General features: G+C 42.1%; 1 protein-coding gene across 3 annotated transcripts in view; it reads left to right on the top strand.

The window, feature by feature from the left end:
• vegfab (vascular endothelial growth factor Ab) overlaps positions 1-19,197 on the top strand; it is a 30,817-nt gene extending 11,620 nt beyond the window's left edge. Inside the window, exons 3-10 of one of the 3 annotated variants that reach the window (XM_078798977.1) lie at positions 5,366-6,134; positions 7,243-7,285; positions 8,831-9,027; positions 9,353-9,429; positions 11,546-11,578; positions 15,512-15,592; positions 16,979-17,110; positions 17,888-19,197. In XM_078798977.1, the coding sequence (XP_078655103.1) occupies positions 6,009-6,134; positions 7,243-7,285; positions 8,831-9,027; positions 9,353-9,429; positions 11,546-11,578; positions 15,512-15,592; positions 16,979-17,110; positions 17,888-17,909 (711 nt within the window). In that variant the 5' untranslated portion in view covers positions 5,366-6,008 and the 3' untranslated portion in view covers positions 17,910-19,197. Of the gene's footprint in view, positions 1-5,365; positions 6,135-7,242; positions 7,286-8,830; positions 9,028-9,352; positions 9,430-11,545; positions 11,579-15,511; positions 16,955-16,978; positions 17,111-17,887 lie in introns of those variants that run through there. The other 2 variants (XM_058057293.2, XM_058057289.2) reach the window with 2 other exon arrangements.
• Positions 19,198-20,021: the final 824 nt, after the last annotated feature.

Genomic DNA, 20,021 nt, shown 5'->3' with positions numbered 1-20,021 from the left:
ATATGGTCAGCATTAACATATCTTTCTCTGAAGGCTAAACGAGCACAAACTAAGACTAGCATAGTCCTTAAGTGGTCAGCATTAGCATCATATCCAACATGACATGAGCCATCTTAGCACTGACTAAGGTAATGACAAAGGACTCATTCATTTTCTACCGCTTATCCGCACGAGGGTCGCGGGGGGTGCTGGAGCCTATCCCAGCTGTCTTCGGGCGAGAGGCGGGGTACACCCTGGACTGGTGGCCAGCCAATCACAGGGCACATATAGACAAACAACCATTCACACTCACATTCATACCTATGGACAATTTGGAGTCAATTCACCTAGCATGTTTTTGGAATGTGGGAGGAAACCCACGCATGCACGGGGAGAACATGCAAACTCCACACAGAGATGTCCGAGGGTGGAATTGAACTCAGCCTCCTAGCAGTGAGACCTGCGTGCTAACCACTAGATCGCCGTGCAGCCCTGACAAAGGATTGTTTATCATAATTAGCATGCAAGTTTATAGCCTAAGTCCAGTATTGATGTAATGTGGTTAGCATATCCAAGCCAACCGCAAGCTCTTTTATTATGGTGCCAACTTGGCTATGGAGTTGTTGTTGTTTGCGTTGTTTCACACAACTTCCTCAACAATCCCAATCAACTGCAGCATTCCAAATGTGGGTCATCAGCATTGACTGGGCTTTGCTTTAGGTCAGTTCAAAGTGCAAAAGTGCAGATTATTTTCCTCTTCCTTCATTGTGTTTTTTTATTTCCCCTCCCTTTTCTGACTAAATTAGTTGAACTCTTTGAACCGCCCAACTGGGAATGTGCAGTTCACTTACTGGAAGTGACCACGGAGCAGAAAAAGAGTGACGAGGGGGCGAGAGCAGTCCGAGCCTCTTGGGGAAAAGATGAGTTCCCGCTCTGCTTGTTAACGCACTTGAACTTTATCGCTCGCGTTATCTAAAAGCCCCCCGACTTATCTCCTCTTTCTAATATGAGCGCATGACGGGGGGAGGCCCCAAGGGGGACACGGAGTTGCCTCTGTGCGGCACACTCCTTCCAGCTGGGCCGGGTCAACGCTGACCATGCTGATAGGCTGATGATTTATTCTGACACTCACAGATGTGAGCGAAGTCATCTGCACGGCGTTGAGTCGAAAAGGCTGCCAGATTCCCTTTGAGCAATGGAGTGGCGTTTGGCGAATGGTCATAAAAACAAAACAAAAAAAACCCAGAAAGCTTTCTGTTCCAAAGACTGCAAAACAAGGATAGACTTCTTTTGGAGACAGTAAACAGACTTAACAGATCATTTATGTGTACCTCGTCCAACAAACAGAAGACTATACTTCGGAATGGTCCAACAACGCATTCATCATGATGTCCCGCAGTCCAAAGAGTACGGACGAACAATGCCAAAAAAACTGGCCCACCAGGGGATAGCTCCCTCCATCAAGTCCACAGGACCTCAGTGGTAGCTTTCATTCTCCCAAACGACGGCAGCAAAGCTAGAAAAAATGCATAGACGTGGCGTGAAGTCTGACAGCGAAAAGAAGCAAAAATGTGAGATTTGGCGCAAGGTACTTAAAGGCCCGGCAGCTGGTTATTTGGGACGTTTGCTAACGCCTCCCGATGCAATCATCCCACACATGAGGTTGCCTCTTGCATAGGCATCTATTGTTTAAAGGATTAGAGGACAAAATACGGCTCTACACACTGAATTGTTGCTAAAATATCACACTTTGTATGACCGACTTCAAGGACTGTCCTTTGGATGCGGCATCTGAAGGACAGGCTGTATAACCTAATCCTTCGCTCATTTGAACATCTAACGTCAGATATGTGAAGCCCATCAAAAGCCCATCAACTTTAGCAAGTCTTGCATCCTTCTGAGGTTGCATTTGAAGGATAGTTGCATCGTAACTTAGGCGCAAGATATAATGTTGCCTTGTGTGGGAGTCTATTTATTGTCATTGCTGGAAAGGCACGCTTCATTAAATCGTGTATGTTTGTGTACATGTCAGCACAAACATACACAGTCTGGCACATACTGGCACCTTCAACACCCTCCCAGGCAAGCGTATACACCGAGTCAGCAGAAAATGCCGTGTCATGAACCCCACGTGTCATTCTTCACTTAAATGGACTATCGACTCCTTTGGAGTCAGGGAATTCCTTTCTGAAGTTCCGGTCTACATCCCTCCTCTGCCAAGGTGTTGTCATGTGGGCCATGTCGGACACACACACACACACACACACACACACACACAGCAGCAGTGTTGTGTCATCACGCACTCATCAGCCTGTCTGTGCTTCACAGGCCCCTTGATGCTTGAGCTGTAGTGACCTATTGCGCCAGCAGAGGGCGTCAACGCTGTATGGCCATGCCTGGAGACCACAGTACTCAGGCAGTATGTACAGTATGCTGATACATTATTTATTTGTATTATTAAATATTAGCATATAAATAGTGTTTTATTCTATATTTAATGTATTTTTGTATTGTGTTTGGGCAAATGGGGGGGCGAATTCCAGACTCTAAACTATTTCTAACATCAAAAAGCTACAGGTAGGTTTCCAGCATGTTCAGGTCAGTGGTACAAAACCAAAACCTTGAAGGCTAGTACGCCTAATTGTACAGTAATGTAGCATTTCTGGAGAAAAAGTAAACGTGCAACGGTTCAAATCCTGAGTGTGTTGATCTGCACGTCAGCCCATCCTTGCTATCATTAACATTTCAATGAAGTCCTTCATCTGTCATCACTTTGCATCTCTGACCGTCCCTCCTCTTTTCTTTTTTTTTTCTTTTTCCTCCCACATCCTCACTGGCATGGATGACCCAGCTGTTGCTCGAAAAAAAGAAATGGAAGAAGAGGAAAAAGAAGACAGGTGGCTTCTTCAGAAGCCCCATTCAGGGGGGGAAAAAAAAGAAAAAAGGGTGAAGTCTCGGGGGGCCACGTTGTCTCGCTCACGTACACTTACTGAGTATACATAGGCCGAGCTACGTGTCCAAACTCACTCACACACTTTTGGCAAGGTGCAACCTCCTCCCATGATTACATTGATTGTTTTAGCAATGCTACGATGACAATATGTAATTAACAGTAGACTCTAACCTGACTCATTTGGTGAACTACTGTGTCAACTAAGTGCCGTGTCATAGTGTGCCACTCCTTTCCTGTAGGTGGCGGTAATGCGTTTTTTTCCCTTGTGACCGATGTACCAACCCGCTACTAAATACAGATTTCATTAAGTTTTTCTTTTCTAATTATCAGTTTCTGGATGACAAATGTCCACTTACACTTGAGCAATAGAAAAGAGTCGAAAACTGCACTTGAAACAAAAACTAAATGTTTCTCATCATCCACAATCCTGACAAAACTAAACACGTCTTTCTCTTTTCTGTGCGTTCTAATGATATAAAAACAGCTAAAGAGAGGTAGATAATTCATGCATAGACTGGGACGCACTTATTCCACCCACAAAGCCCACTATGAAAAACTTCCAGCAAGTTTTTATGATGTTCTATCCATGCTGTGAGCTTGTAGTAGCAGGTACATTCATGATAACATGTCATATTTACACTACATTGAGTTCACATAGCAACATATTACGACGTAGCAACACTATATGTAGCATTACCTTTAGCTACTGGCCTGAGGCGCTGTAGACGGGAAGTAGCTAGCTGGTAACACCAGTAATGTAGTTCTTTTGGGGCGCATCAATGTTAATAACATAACGTAATATGATGATGATGATAATAACAATATCACTGTAGCTTGGTTAATATGCAGGTCACATTATGTAAGTTTTTTAAATAGCTTTATAGGTGAAATAGGTGCGTCCATTACGTGCATTCTTAGCTGTCTCTTTTTTTGGCTATTTGTATATCTTTAGAACGCACAGCAAAGAGAAAGATGTGTGTTCATGTCTCACAACATAGATTGCAGATGATGGGCCAAATTCCAAAAATAGTGCACGTTTCCTTTAAATGTAAACGCTAGTGAAGTGAAAAAAGTCATTAAAGCAACACTCTGGTCGTGACCCTAAGACATGTGACCTTGCCTCATCAGCGTAAATGGATTCAAGGCCATGCAGCAATATCAATCACATTGATCTTATCAGGGTTATTGGAGCTGCACCAGCATCAACAATCCATCTTGTTGCACACTTTAAATCAGAGTGTTTTTTTTTCCCCATCACGATATAAATCTCTGTATTTTCCATGTGTTCACTTATGAGCAAATACAACACATTTACATTTCTGCTGCTAAATCTAAAATAAGGGTACAACTTATTCGAGATGCAATAAAGTGGTGCATGCCTCTTCATCAAATATTCATAAAAGATGAAGGTGGCTTCAGTCTGAATGGGACTAGACTCCCCGCCCAGATACAGTTTGGTTGGGGGAGTGATTGTGAACAAATAATTTGACATTATTAATGAAAGAAGAGCACATAGCAGCTATGAGTTTTTAGTTTGAATGTGAAGAGACTCGCCTCCCAGACACACATACTATTGTTTTTATATTTCCTGCTGGATGCACCATTTACTGGCAGTGCTTGACTTATTTTTAGAGGTAAGATGGTTTAAAAGTGACTTAAAGCAGTTGATGGGTGTTTTATGATGGCCACAGTTTGACCCTGGGACAGGTGAACTCCATTCCCACTGTTTGTTGGGGTTGTTGGGGGGGGGGGGTCGATTTTGATCGCGGAAGAAGAGTACATACCAGCTGCGTTTTAGATGAAATGTGAAAAGACCGACTTCCCAGGTGGTTAACTTATTTTTCCACTTTTAGGAACATGCAAATGAGTCTGTACAATTAATAGAGTTGTGTTTTATTAATAATAGGAGCAGTTTCATCCAGAAAAAAACACATTGCATTCTGGAGGATGCAAACCGGCTTAGTTAACTTGGGCTTGACTACGTGTTTACACACACACACATACACACACACACACATACTTGATGGCGGAAGTATTATAGAAGGATGCAATGTAAGCGTTCTTAATATGATGACATGTTAGTGATGTGGATTGATACTGAAATATCAATATCACATACATATACCAACTCTTCAGGCGCTATCATCGATACTCAACCCAAAATATCGATGCTCATGTATGGAAGTCATGTATCACGTGCAAATGTATTTATCTATTATTTAGTTCATTACAGTTTGAAAAACCGCAATAAAGTGATGGATTACTGGGTTTTATTGACATTATTAATATATTCTAAAATGTGTCTTGACTCGCCATCGATATCGCACATCACTAGATGTGGGTTGAAATTGATTCCGAAAGCGGCCATACGGGTCTGTTAATAGATTGCACCCCACTGTGAAACTAAACATTAACACACTTTTTTCACCACAGCGCCACCTGCTGGATGTGCGCCGCCTCCCCGCAGCATCCTCCACTCGCACAACGTCATGGCTCATTCCAGCCACACATAGCCGCCAAGGGTGCGAGCAAGACACACCCCCGCAAGCCCAGTCCACCAATCACGAGCGGCCCGCTACAAAAGTAAGTGGAGTGGAGCTGGACGGAGCGTCCGGGTTTTGTTGGCCGATCATCTGACCCGCTTGGGTGCGCGCGAGGAGACGTCAGAGCGGACTCGGTGAAGTCTTGGTCTTCCTCCCCGCTGAGCGTCGTCAGTCACCCGGTTCGGTTCAGGTTGCAGGCAAGGAGGAAGAGGAGACGGAGGAGGAGGAGGAGGAGGAGGGTGACGACGGTGCGCCACTTTCCAAACTGGACTGACGCTGGCGCAACAAGCATGGGATTACTGCGTGCGTAATGCTGCCGCGACTCCACTGCGGGACCATGTGAGACGTCCTGGATCCTCCTGGTTCTGTCGTTTCCCCCCCCTTTCCTCTCTCGTGTGTGGATATCCTAAAGGATCAGAAGTTTGGCACAAAAGAGGATTTGCACGCCGCCAACGACATGGACTCGCCACTGCTGCACCCCCAGGCCCCTTTTTTAGAACCCTTCCCAAAAGCTGATAAACAATAATAACTTCATGACCGTGAAGACCCCCAACACCGACACCGCGGATTCTGACACCTCGCCCGGATTTGGATTTGTCAACACCATGAACTTTATTGACAGTTTGACACTATTATTTCTGACGCTGTCGGCTGTCAAGGTGAGTCCGCTGTGCTTGGGTCCCTCGCCCTTGTGGGGTCACTGCTGACCTTTTTAATCACCTAAATCATTCTTGCTAATTATTATGAGAGCCAAGAAAGCCAAAACCACACACTTTTATCTATCATCATTCATCCTAAGTGTCATTTTCGTGTTAGCCTTTCATGTGGCTTGCCCAATGAAAATAAAAGTCAAATCACGGAGAAATTAGTTTGAAATCAGTAGATTTTAGTAGAAATCACTTTGAAGTTATTCAGATTTTAAAAGAAATGTTTTTAAAGCTAATTAAATGAGCGTTTTTACTTCTGATGGCTGCTTTAAAGGGCGAAGTGTGAAAGGCATATAATCATTAATCACACTTGAGCAAAGGTGGTGACCAAAGGGGCTGCATTTTAATTCAATTTATAATAATTAGTGCAACCCCCCCATCACTAATTTTTTGCAGCTTGACACCCATCAGAGTGTTCTGACTATGTGTGTGGGTGGGTGGGTGGGTGCATGTTGGGGGGTTCACACCCCCCCCCAACTGGACCCCCACTCTCTTCGGTCTCACGCCACCCGGAAGGGGTGGAGCCTGCGTTCAAGGGGAAGTGGGGGGGCTAATGACTCTTTTTCATTAAGTCAGTCCAATCGGAGCAACATGAGCGAGGTATTGCAAACTCACGGAAACTTGCCAGTAATCCTTTTGTGTGTGTGTGTGTGTGTGTGTGTGTAGTGCCACACACACACACACACACACACACACACACAGTGAAGGGGACGAAGTGGCTGGTTGACATTCTTACCGGGCTTTTAATGGAAATGAATGCAGCCAAGAGTCCTTAAATGTGACGTTACTTGTTGCACTTTTAGCTTCCGGGCTGTAAAAAAAAAAAAAAAGTTTTGGGGGTCAGAGTTCAGGTCACATCGTTCCTCGTTGGTTCATGTGTGTAAAGAATGATTATGCGCATGTCATATGTCTGCTTTTTATGTCACTGGAAAATGAGCTCCGATAAGAGACTTTAATGTGATGACTTTAACTCTCACTGACCTCCATGTTGTGTGAAAGCCAATATTAGCTTTTAATTTGTCACCTCCTAACACACCTTTGTCTGTTTGTTTTCTGTTAGAGTGCCAACGTACCGAGGGAAGCAGAGAGAGGTCCACATGACGGTAGGTGTCCCACAGGGCAGCGTGGGAATGAATAAAAGTTAAGAGTACTTAGAAAAGAAAGCACAAAAAGGGCCGGGGAGGCTTTCTTTCTCTATGGACTTTCACCTTGACACTTTGATGCAGGGACGTGCTCGCCCTCTGGTGGCCACACTTTCCCTCTGAAGGCCTCACAAAGTGAGACATTTGAATGGCTCGCCAGCATTTTTCATGGCTGAGGTTGAGCTGGGGAAATGTTACGCTCACCAGACTGGCTTTTATAGAACGGAATGGAATTTTACCCGGGTTATTTTTTCTTCTTCTGCACAACAATCCCTCCGCCGTTGCCCAATCTTGATTTGGGACAAATGAGAAAAAAGGAAACGTGTAGTTTTTGTTCAGGCGCTGCCGTGTTTGTACTGGCCGCCGTCAGCGTTGTTTTCCGCTCACTTGTTCTCTGATTGATAGCTCAGAGGAGGCAATAATGTTTCTCAGGAGACTTAAATAAGCAATAAATAGATTTTTTTCCCCATTTGTGGTGCTGATAGACATGGACCAAAGTAACCAAACCCACGTCTTTATCCATCAGGAGTTATCCTCAGCACCTTAAAAGTCTTAATGCTTATGTTTAGCAAGGCTGGGGGGACCATCCATAAATTTGGTGTTGGAGATTTGTCAATGACCTCTGACATCACAAACGGGCCAAAGTGACCACAGATGCACTCCAAAATCTCCATATGATTGTAGTCTGAATTTCCAAGTACGCCCCAATATACAAATACTAGCCCTGGAAGCCAAACATCTGTACTATAACTATCACTAAAACTGCAGTATGCTAGCAGTAAATGGCCAACTCCTGTTTATAGACTACTAATTATGGTGAGCGGATGGGCAACTTAGCTGACACTCGCCCCCTTCTGGTGTGGAGGGACACGGTAGTCATGACGACGGATAACACTTAACACCAAACGTGCCACAAGGTGCTCTTCATTCCACAGTAAAATACTCAATAGCGACACTTAAAAGCAATGTCATATAATACTAAAATAATAAAAACATTCATGCAATTATAAAACTGTAAAGATAGTGTCATTATGTGTCATTGCTGTCACTGTCAATAGAAACCGAAACCATCTGTGTATAATGCCATTCATTCATTTTCTACTGCTTATCCTCACGAGTGTCGCAGGGGTGCTGGAGCCTATCCCAGCTGTCTTTGGGCGAGAGGCGGGGTACACCCTAGACTGGTGGCCATCCAATCACAGGGCACATATAGACAAACAACCATTCACACTCACATTCATACCTATGGACAATTTGGAGTCGCCAATTAACCTAGCATGTTTTTGGAATGTGGGAGGAAACCGGAGTACCCGGAGAAAACCCACACATGTACAGGGAGAACATACAAACTCCACACAGAGATGACCGAGGGTGGAATTGAACTCCTGTTTCCTAGCTGTGTGGCCTGTGCGCTAACCACTCGACCACCATGCATCCGCAAGAGTGTATTATCATATATAGCTACACCATGTATCTAAATCACTACGTCTCAACCCCCCCCCTCAGTGATCCCCTTAATGGAGGTGTACAACAAGAGCTTGTGTAAGCCTCGGGAGCTGCTGGTGGAGATCCTGCAGGAGTACCCTGAGGAGGTGGAGCACATCTTCATCCCGTCGTGCGTGGTGTTAACGCGCTGCGCCGGCTGCTGCAACGACGAGACACTGCAGTGCACGCCCACGTCCAGCTATAACGTGACGATGGAGGTCAGTCCGTCTGTTCGCCCGTCGCCTTATTGTCACCCTGGTTGTGTAAAAGCAACAAAGCATTTTTTATTTTGGCCACATTGTCCAAACAAAATACCCCACCCAAAAAATGTCTCCAGTGGGACCTTCTGAGCTAAACAACAAGTGACCGCAACCACTTGGAGGTCGATGTGATTCTGCAAATGAATGACTGCATTAAATGACTTTTCCCACTCCTTCTCTCGCTGCTGACGCTTTTTTGGACATCATTTTTTTACCCGCGTCAGCATCTTTTCTTGCTTCTCTTGAAGCACAGTCCTAATTGTCTTTTGTCTTCTTTCCACAGATCAAAAGAATAAAAACCCAAAGGCAACAAAATGATATCTTTATGAGTTTTACAGAACACAGCGCATGTGAGTGTAGGTAAGAAAACCTCCAGACACACAGTCACACACACACACACACACACACACACACACACACTACCGGTACTTAGCCAGGCACTGTGTATGCACGTTATGCCCCAAATGTTTAAAAAACAAACAAAACATAGAATCCTCAGCTTCTGACACATTTGACAGGTCTGCTAGATTCATATCTCCTTATCGTCTGCTTCCTTTACTTGGCCGCTGATAAAAAGGCGGCGGCAGGTCGAGGCATATCCCAGCAGACGTTCACCGCGTTTGTACGCCAGCTTATCCTCATTCCATCACATTGCTCAAGCAAAGGAGATACATGAGTGCAGCTACCAGTCATTCTCTTCTCCCCCCTCGTTGGCGTACCGAGGTAAACGCCGAAAAATATCCCATTTTGTGTATAAGCGTGGTTATAAACACATAATCGTAAGGGAGGGATGTCGCCTTCCTGTGACGCTTTCCACAGCTGTAAAGCAGCTGTGAGATGCATTTTTACCTCCTCCGGGGAGGCTGTGCTCTATAAATTATACACTACAATTGCAAAAGTAATGGGACACGTGGCGAAAATGGAATGTGTGTGCGCGTTCTCATTCATCCCAAAGGTGCCTTCTAACACACAACACATGCATGCCCTTATGGACCTTGCGTTTTGCACTGAACAGAACAGAAAAGGCCTGCCCCGCAAACTGTTCCCACAAAGTTGAAAGCATATCATTGTCCAAAATGTCTGTTGTATTATGTCATGTTGGATATTTAAGCTATATGGTGAACTAACAGGGCTAAATTGTTGATTGTTGTCTATCTAGTATATTGAATGACGACATGTCCACTGTTGGTATTTGAGGGGAGGGAATGTCCAAACTTTCATTAAAGATCGGAAAGGGTGTCACGAGACAAGATGGGTCTATGACATGAGACAAGACTTTAACGTTGCTTTAAGAAAAGTACAACAAATAATAAATACAGTATGACAATATATTGTATATACTAATTTAACTTCTGCTATGTTACATTCTTCTGTAGTCTGTGCTTATGCTAGTGGCCCCACCTCCACCCACCGAGACATAGAGACTATATGACAGACAAAAGGGCTCACTCCGTTCATGCCGTTGTTCTATGAAACCAACACACAGAGGGAACTCTTTAGAGGAAAATTGCACATGGCAATGTATTCACGTCAGCAAAATTATCAAATTCATTTTCATTTATTGTGTGATTGATGTATTTATTATTGTCCCCACCAGACTATTTTTTCCTGAATAAGAAATCTTGTCACTTGTAATCTGGTAAACCAATGAAATGTCCAGTAGGTCCATATATGCTAAGCAAAACATCAACATCTTGGTGTAATATCGGTGTAATATCTAATCATATATTTTATGAATAATAATGAATCCAGTGAAGCCTCAGTTAGCGTGTTTTTCAGTTAACTAACCTTTGCGTCGATTTTACGTACATCGGATTAGCATACAAATGCCGCATCTTGTTGTGTCTTTTTATCGTAAAATGTCCTTCTTAGCAACTCATCAGCTCGTTACTACGTGGAAACAGGAACAGGAAGTCAGCTCCATCGCCTCATTTATCTTTATACAGTATGAAACGTTTTCTACATGTCAAAGTGTAATTTCAGAACAATAACAATGTGTTTTGTGGTAACATTTATTGCATTCTGGTAGGAAAAATGTATTTGGTTAACGTTCATTTTGGTTACAGTCGGACCTTTTGGAACAATTTCATGACTCTAACCAAGGTTTCAATGTTTCTTGGTTGGAAATGATTGAGCCAAATATCCCAAACATGAGGCTTAGGCTTTAAAAGTGTATCGATTCTCCCTTTTGGCGGTTAGACAGTGATAAAGATTACATTTCGTCCAAAAACAGAAAGTTTCAAAACCCCCTGCGGTCCGTGACCTTGCAGAATGAAATCCTGCACATTTCCCAACGCTTTTGCTTCACAAGAAAGGATTTCACCACAATGCGCTATCAGCCCTATTGTGTTATGGAGCTGCTGTTATGCATGCATCCGCCCCTTCACCCTTATTTTACCTGTCTGGTTCATTTAAAAGTGAAAGCTTGTTTGGTGACATTTTTTTTAATGTCCTGTTGTTTTGTCCCCGCTTTCAGGTTAAAGAAAGAAGTGAAAGAATTGAAAGAAAAGTGAGTACAAAGCTGCTTTTCAACTTTGAAGGCGGGCAGTGGTGGTGATGAGGGGTTGTTGAACAATCAAAGCTGAGATTTGATCTTGTTCTTGGCTTTCATGCAGGGATGGCCATTTGACAAGATAGCCTCCAAAGTCAAACACAATCCCCTAAAAAGCAATGTTTTACCTTGTAAATTATGGAAAGTCACCACTTTTAACTATAGAGGTGACTATACACTTTGAACTATACACTTCCATTTTTTAAAAAACTATTTGTAAATAAGTACTTTGACTTTTATGTAAATGTTTATAAATTTTGTAAATATTATTCAAAAAATAATATATAGTTGGCTTTGTTTGATGTAACTTGAACACACCATTTAAGTTCTCCCACGCTCCACAGTTAGCCCTCGTTTATAGCGGTTAATTGGTTCCACAAGATAGGAGTAGGTGTTTATAAAGTGAATATTTTTGTAGTTAGAGCATAGAAAACCGGCTAAGACTTTCTAGATACGTTTTTTTTAGCATTATTAGACCCTGTAGATGTCAAATAACACCCCTATAGTCACCTTTACACTCCTAATACCCAATATAGTAGATATAATAAGAGTAAGTAAGCCATGTAAGACGCAAATAAGACTAAAGCTTGTGTGTGTTACTGTTAGTCATTGTTTACACCATATTGCGCAACTCTTATTCTGCAGGCACTCGAGACAGTTAGCGAGCTAAACAGTCAAGTTTATTTCTTCTAACATCAAGAAGCCCAAAACTTACCACTTCCACATGGGATGGGAGGCAAAGTTTTTTTTTACTGTCTGAGTGCTACTGTGCATATTCGTTTGGTGCACAACCTCATGCTAGCACACTGCCTGTTATGACAGACATCAAAAAGCAACATATAATCTTCTCTCTCAATAATAAATTTGTACTATTAGATTGCGGGTCTGATTTCATTTTGTGCTTTTAATTTGATGTTGTTCCTGTCTCAGTTTTACTTAATAAATAAGATAATTAGATGGCTATAGGACCCCCGCACCCAACGGTAAAGATTTGTGGGAAAGTGAGCCTGTCCATGGGTCAAGGTCTGGCACCACTGCTTGGAGCACAAGCTAGTTGACTCAACAGCGCCTCTTATGGCCGCAACCAAGTAGTGCTCCCCATTTGATCATGGTGTCAATGAAGGCTGTATTATTATGCCCATCCTTACTCTCATCTGCTGTGTTTCTTTTTGTTGTCGCTGCATTAAGAAAAACCTATATCGTATATCGTCAGCGCGGAGGGAACAAACGTCACAGGTGAATGAGTGACTCTTAACGAGGTCATCGCCCTCGCCACACCTGACCTTTACACCTTTCCTCCCTCCCGGCATTATCTCCTATTTACATTCTTCTCCTCTTTTACGTCCACTTAACTCCCGCTACTCCTGTCGCCTCTCGCCCTCGTATAGATAACGCCGTTTTTTTTGAAGAGCCGCTCGGCTTTTTTATGGCGCCTGCTCCAGAACACACTTTAATCCTCCCCGTCACCTCGTTAACGCGCTCCTTGTTGCTTACATTTGGGCTTTACGTCGGCTGTTTTGCCGTACTGATAAGCGCCGGTGTCGGGGGGCCTCCTCTTTAACCTCGTTGTGATTTTGTTTACGAGTTGTTCTGCAGTGGCTTGACAAAAACGATGCTCTCGGGGTCATTCAACTGTGGTTTGGTTTGGGTTTTTTTTTTCTCTCTCTCAGTAGTGGCGAGTGGTCAGCTCTGTCAGCATGAGTGTGAGAGGTCGTGAAAGCAGCACCATGTTTCGTAATTACTCATGGCAACAACAACATGTATTCATCTATCAACTGAAAGAAGCTCAGAGGTCCCACAATAGCGTATTGGAACGCTGGAAAGTGCTGTAGTACGGGCAACCGCCACAAAAGGAGTGTTTTTATGAGGGATTTTTCCTTTGGGATTATTGTACCTGTTGCGAGATCATTCAAATCTGCATTAAAGGCCTGGTGTTCTCTCTGGTGCTTGCGTCACAGAACATCACCCAGTGGCCAGTCTAGAGTACTACATATCACCCCAGCGTCTTTGAAAGCGTCTTCTGAATGCCTTATTTGTATATTAGTTCATGTAGCCATTTTGGGCGTAATTTAGGTAAAAAAAAATATTTTGCATATTTTCACTAATTATAGCCTCTATTAAACCACAAAACAGTATGATGTATTAATATATTTTTGAAAAAACGTTTTTTCAAAAAAAAAAATTCAAAGTGACGATTTCTCTTTTAGAGATTAAACCATTAGGCAAAAATGATTGTGCCCCACAAATCCACCTAGCAACAAGTGGCATTGCATGCATGTTTAGCTAACATTATGAATTTTTTTGTAATTGTTTACTTTTTGTTGGTCATTTAGATAGTTACGAGTTTGGCTATGCACTAAAATGCTGTTACAAATGACGGAATACAGATGATGGCGTGTATCAGTGGCTATGTAATTTACGCTACTGACACCAAGTGACCAATGTTGAGCTAACATTCTGAATAAATTTAATTTAAAATATGCATATTGTTTTACTAACAGTGAGCATGATTTATTCATTCATTTATTGATTGTTCAGAAGTAAAAAAAAGAAATGTAATTTATTCCAAACTACACCTCAGGTTTCAGGAGATGCTGAAACCTGTCGTCTGTCTGTCTGCTTTGGTTGACTAATAACTGATAGGAATGCCGTTATTCCTAAGGAAACAGGCGACTGAGGAAGATTCCAAATAGCTGTGGTCCAATATGCGGTATAAGGTGGAGGAAGCATGTGAGGTTACAATGTGCCGGTAGACACTGTGGCGTTTTCAAAGCGGCGGGAAACATGACTTTTAAGTCGTTTTTAATGCATTTGAAATAACGGATATAAGCCTTTATGGAAAGTTCTATGCATGCTTTCTTGTGAAGTGCCAAGTAAGGTAAATGTGTGCACGTGAAGCCCCCCGGGTGCATCCCTCGTAATCCTTTATGAGCTTGTTCACATTGTGATGTGCTTTGAAACAACTTGAGTCAATAATAGCGTGAGCTCGGCTGAAGTGGTCCGGAGCCCCTTTTCGACGAATAATTGCTTCCACCGGTCGGATAGAAAGTGGTTTTCTCACGCAACGTTTGACTTTGACAGTTTGTGTGGGAAGCGCCTAAAGCAGACTGCGTTGTCGGTTGACCAATCACCACAACATCCAGTCGCCACGTGATTCAACTCCCAGAAAACGAAACCACAGTCTCATGTATGTTAACAGGAGCACCTGTAATAGTATCATAGTAACGGATAATCGTATATCACAACCTGGTTGATGGTAATGGTCTTACTAAGCTACTCCATTGTAAGGCTCAATTCCACCCTCGGCCATCTCTGTGTGGAGTTTGCATGTTCTCCCCATGCATGTGTGGGTTTTCTCCGGGTACTCCGGTTTCCTCCCACATTCCAAAAACATGCTAGGTTAATTGGCGACTCCAAATTGTCCATAGGTATGAATGTGAGTGTGAATGGTTGTTTGTCTATATGTGCCCTGTGATTGGCTGGCCACCAGTCCAGGGTGTACCTGGACTCCCTGGATAGGCTCCAGCACCCCCGTGACCTTTGTGAGGATAAGCGGTAGAAAACGAATGAATGAATGTGTATTTGAAAACAAAAGTTCGTGTTATTTTTAGGTACAGTGGAATCTCTGTTCGCGTGTATTTTAGTTAACATTGAAAATGTACTTTGCCTCGGTTAGCATACAATAAGGCACCTGCCATGTTAATAGCACACAAGTAGAGGACCTCAGTAGATTGTACCTAGTTTGTGGTTGGAATGCACATATGACACTTTCTACACTAAAACCTCCTGATCTTTTTAAAAAGGATCAGATGGTAGCATCCATCAGCCATCCACTTCCTCTCTTCCCTCTCTCAGACGTCTCCCTGCGTTGTTGTCCTCTCTCTCTTCCAGAAATTCCCGGCCGCCAGGCAACAGGGCAAAAGGCCAAAAAAGAAAACGAAAGAAAAAGCCTGACATAACAATTGGCGACGCGTACGTCAGCTCCGCCTTCTCCACCTACCTGCACCTGAGTGTCGTGCTTCTCCTAATTAAGCTCGTTTGGGAGGAGCTCCTTTGCCCCTTTTAACGTCCATTCCCATTCCCGCCCGCTAGCGTGTGGCTAACATACCAGTCCATCGCACATGCCTGTGTTCCGCTAACATAGCCGCTAATCATAAGCAGCTAATCCATCAATTAACAGTCTTCCATCAGGATGACCCAATATAATCCCCCGTCTCGGCGTAACGCCACCGTATCGTCAGAAAGTAAAAGCAGAGATACATGTTACTCCTCAGTAAGATGGACGACACACCGTACGCCGTGGGCTGTTAGCGCTAGCTGGGTGCCGCTATCGCCGGGATCGTAATCGCTGTGTTTAGTCTGTGCTGCTTTGCTGTGTCTCGCCCTCCCGTCTCCTTTGCCCTCTTTGTGCTTTTCATCTTCCCTTCCTCGTGATGCTGGTACTTTTTCTTTATGTCGTGCAGGTACAGTAGGGCTGATTAGCTGTTATCTCTCGCTTTCATTGCATTTGGAAAACAGACCCATTGTTGACCAAGTACTGTTTTTTCTATGTCTTGTCTCGCAAACAATGCCACGTCATTTTGTGCCCCGAGTGCTTTTACTGTGAAAGGATTCTCTCCCTATGTGTGTATAAATGGAGCAATGGTGTAGCTTAACAACTTCAATGTCATAATAAAATGTTCTAACGAAGCACCGAGCAGATTCTGGAGTCTTCTTTGACTTGAATAGTTGACTCTTTTCAAACTTGTGTTTCCATCACGTGGTACGTTACCCAAAAGGTACTCAAAATAACTGTCCAATTTTCACTGCTACCAGGCGCTACAAGGTACTATTTCCGCCTCTTTGTTTGAGCAGATTGTAACCTTTGAGGGTATGCAAGAAGAAATGACCAAAACAAACCATGCCCTCAGTCTCCTCTTGGATAAATACCAACAGTATTTCCCCCGTTCTTTTCCATTTTTGCCGTTTCCTGTCCTTTCAAGTCGAGAAAACGGAGCCTAAGCCAGCAGAATCGCACCAGCACAGGTTGGATGCGACTCTGAGGGACCTTTAAGCAAAGGTTTCTTAACAAATGCCAGCGGTCCAATCAAAGACGAATAGTTGGGGGGCGTGCAGGCGGTTCGTTTTACTGCTTCGCTATGTGTGCAATACCAGCCAGACTAGACTGCCACATGCTATGCAAACAGTTGGAAGAGCAAACTGGGGCATATGAAAAAAAGGGGGGGTGACCTAATACTGACCTTTTTTCTACCATGTGGTAATTCTACACTGCTGATAATCCTCATCTCTCCTTCCGTCCTGTCTGTCTGTCTGTCTGTCTGTCTGTCTGTCTCTGCGTCCTCGTGTGTCTCCGTCCAGTGTTTGCAAGCCGTGCTCGGAGAGGAGAAAGCATTTGTTCGTGCAGGACCCGCTAACCTGCCGCTGCTCCTGCAAACACACAGACCAGTTTTGTAAAGATCGCCAACTAGAGCTCAACGAGAGGACCTGCAGGTATTTCATTCTGGTCTTTTACACTTTTACGCTGTTCCTTTTTTTTGAGGAACAACTAGTTTTGAAGGATTTAAATTAATAATATAATAATATAATAATATAATAATATAATAATATAATAATATAATAATATAATAATATAATAATATAATAATATAATATATAATATATAATATATAATATATAATATATAATATATAATAATATAATAATATAATAATATAATAATATAATAATATAATAATATAATAATATAATTATAAAATAATTGAAAAAACAAAATATAATAAAATGAATGGTATACTGTAAAAATATAAAAGTTATTATTTAGAATTTCTATATTATTTAATAATATAGTTGTCCCTCGCTTATCACAGTCAACTGGTTCCAGACCTGGTCGTAGTAAGTGAATTTCCGCAACATAAGATTCATGGAATATTTAGAAAACCTGTTTACCATTATTAGAGCCCTGTAGACATGAAATAACACCCCTATAGTCACTTTTACACTTTTACACAAGTAAAATGAGTTATTTCATAGTCATCATTTAACATGACAATATTTGGCAATGGTTTAATTTGATGAATGAATGAACATGCATCAGGTTACAGTTGAATGCATCACATAATCAAGAGGCTTCTTCCTCTTCATTGCATATTTTATTTACAATGTACAACTTTTGTCGCCTGCATGCTTCCTCACAGAGCTGAACATGGTATGATTACAAAGTACTGCCAGATATGTCCCCTTCAATATCTTTTCCTTTGCATCCTTCAGATGTGACAAGCCCAGAAGATGAGCAGGGACGCAGGAGGGAGCAGCACATGTAACAAGAATGAAGGAATACTCTGTTGTATTATTATTCCTAGAATATAATATAGGAGATATTTCACAGCACAGCACTTTCACCTTTTTTCGTGAGCCACCCACCCGCCGGTAGGCCCTTTTCTGTGTGGAAAGCATTCCGCGTTGTGGAGAGAGAGAGAGAGAGAGAGAGACTCGCCTGTACAGCCACAGTGCGTGCGTGTGTGTGTGTGTGCGTGTGTGTAGACCAGCATAAAAGTACACAAAGGTTTGCTGCTACGAGCCCGCCAAGGAGCGCCACGTGGTTTTTCTTCTTTTTTGCCTTCTAATAACCATCGCTTTCACTTCACTGGATGCGAGTCTACTGTGCTGGTGTGCCAAGACGCTGCAATGCGACATTGAACTGAACGCTCTGGAGAAGGAGAAGATGCATTCAAACGTGGAGGTCTTGCTTTTTAATGCGGAAGACAAACAGGACAGCGGGTGGGAATCTTCCAGAAGAAGGCTGCCTTTCTTCCAAGGAATGCTTTTAAAGGGATACTGGAATGAAAACCACTGAAAAAACAAACTCTACTGTCGGAAGACAACAAAGAACAGCGCCTCCCTGGCTAAAGAGAGACTAAAGAAGTTGTTGAAGTGCTTTATAAATTATTTGGAAGGGGGATTTAACATCGGTAATGCGTCCCCTCCGAACGTGTACATAGCTTCATAATAACATCCCTCCATGCCGTCGTCCATTCTAGCTAATTTATGTCTTAGAGGATTTTTCAGTATTCCTTTTCTGTCCCGTATTTAATATGCTCTATTTATATATGCAGTGTTGTCCTGCCCCCCTCCTCATTGTCCATTTTTTTTAAATATATATAAATATATATACATAAGAAACAAAAAAACACCAACCAAAAAAAAACAAAAGACATGAGAATTGATTTACTAACATTCCCTAAGTGGTTCCCTTGTAGAGAGGACACCTGGATTATTAAAAAAGAACACACACACACACACACACAGTGAAGAGGATGTAGATGATGTACGTGAGACAGTAGCGCCCGTGTGTCTTTTAATGCATCCCACAAAGACAAATAGGAACTACCGCTGCATCTTTTGGAAACATTGAAAACAAACCCTCCTCTGAACCCGCCATCGTGTCTTAGAAACCTGATTTATTAGTGCCTTCCTTTTTGTCTCTTCTACCACTAATAACCTGTTTTTATGTGTCCATGTAAAGCAGTAAAGCATATTTATTTTCAAATGATATTGTTTTTATATAAAAATATAGAAAAGGTTCTTGTGTGGTCTTGTCCGTTACATTTTTTTTACTTTAATTATTATATTTTTAGGCCCTAAAAAAAAAGCACAATCAAAACAGAAAACTGAAAAATACCCAAACAATTTTATGAGAATAAAGTCATAATATTTGGTGACTTAAGCTACAATATTAAGAGTAAAAATTGTTGTCATTTTCCGGAGATAATGTTGAAATCATGGGAGCTTAAACATTATACTTGGAAGGAAAGCTGTCATTTAAAAAAATAATGTTGAAATATGATGAGAATTAAGCAATAAAATGAAGAAGGAAAGCATTTTACGAAAAAAATTGTACATTTATGAGAATAAAGCTGAAATATGTGGAGAATAGAGCTATCATTTTAAGAGATTTTAAGAAAAAGGGCAAGTAAAACAGTTTTCAGCTAAGCAAAGAAGCTGGTTTGCATGTAGGTAATATTTCTTTGTAAAGTAACACTGCCACCTACTGGTCTGGCATGCAAAGGCGTGTTTGCAGGGCAAATGCGTTATTTGGCAACGTGGACAATCCGGTGTTTGTGCACAACATCAAAATGTATTTTGAAACTTTTCCTTGAAAACACATTTGTTGGAAAAATGTATTTATTTTAATGAGAAGTCAGATATTAAAATATTAAGTGTTTAAGAGAATATTTAGTATTATATAAAGTCATTAAACATTTTTAAACTATTGGATTTTTGCTATTTTTTTGCAATTTTATTCAGGTTTATTTATTTATTATTAAGTCATTTTGTATTGTTATTTATTGAAGTGCTAATCTGGTTTGCATTTGTAGCTCCATCCCTTTTTGGTACCACGATG

Source organism: Doryrhamphus excisus, linkage group LG19 (genome assembly GCF_037039965.1).
Source record: "Doryrhamphus excisus strain RoL-2023G ecotype Guam linkage group LG19, RoL_Dexc_Guam_v1.1, whole genome shotgun sequence".
NCBI lineage: Eukaryota > Metazoa > Chordata > Actinopteri > Syngnathiformes > Syngnathidae > Doryrhamphus > Doryrhamphus excisus.
Note: the sequence above shows the minus strand (reverse complement) of the source record. Positions and strands in the feature narration are given on the sequence as shown.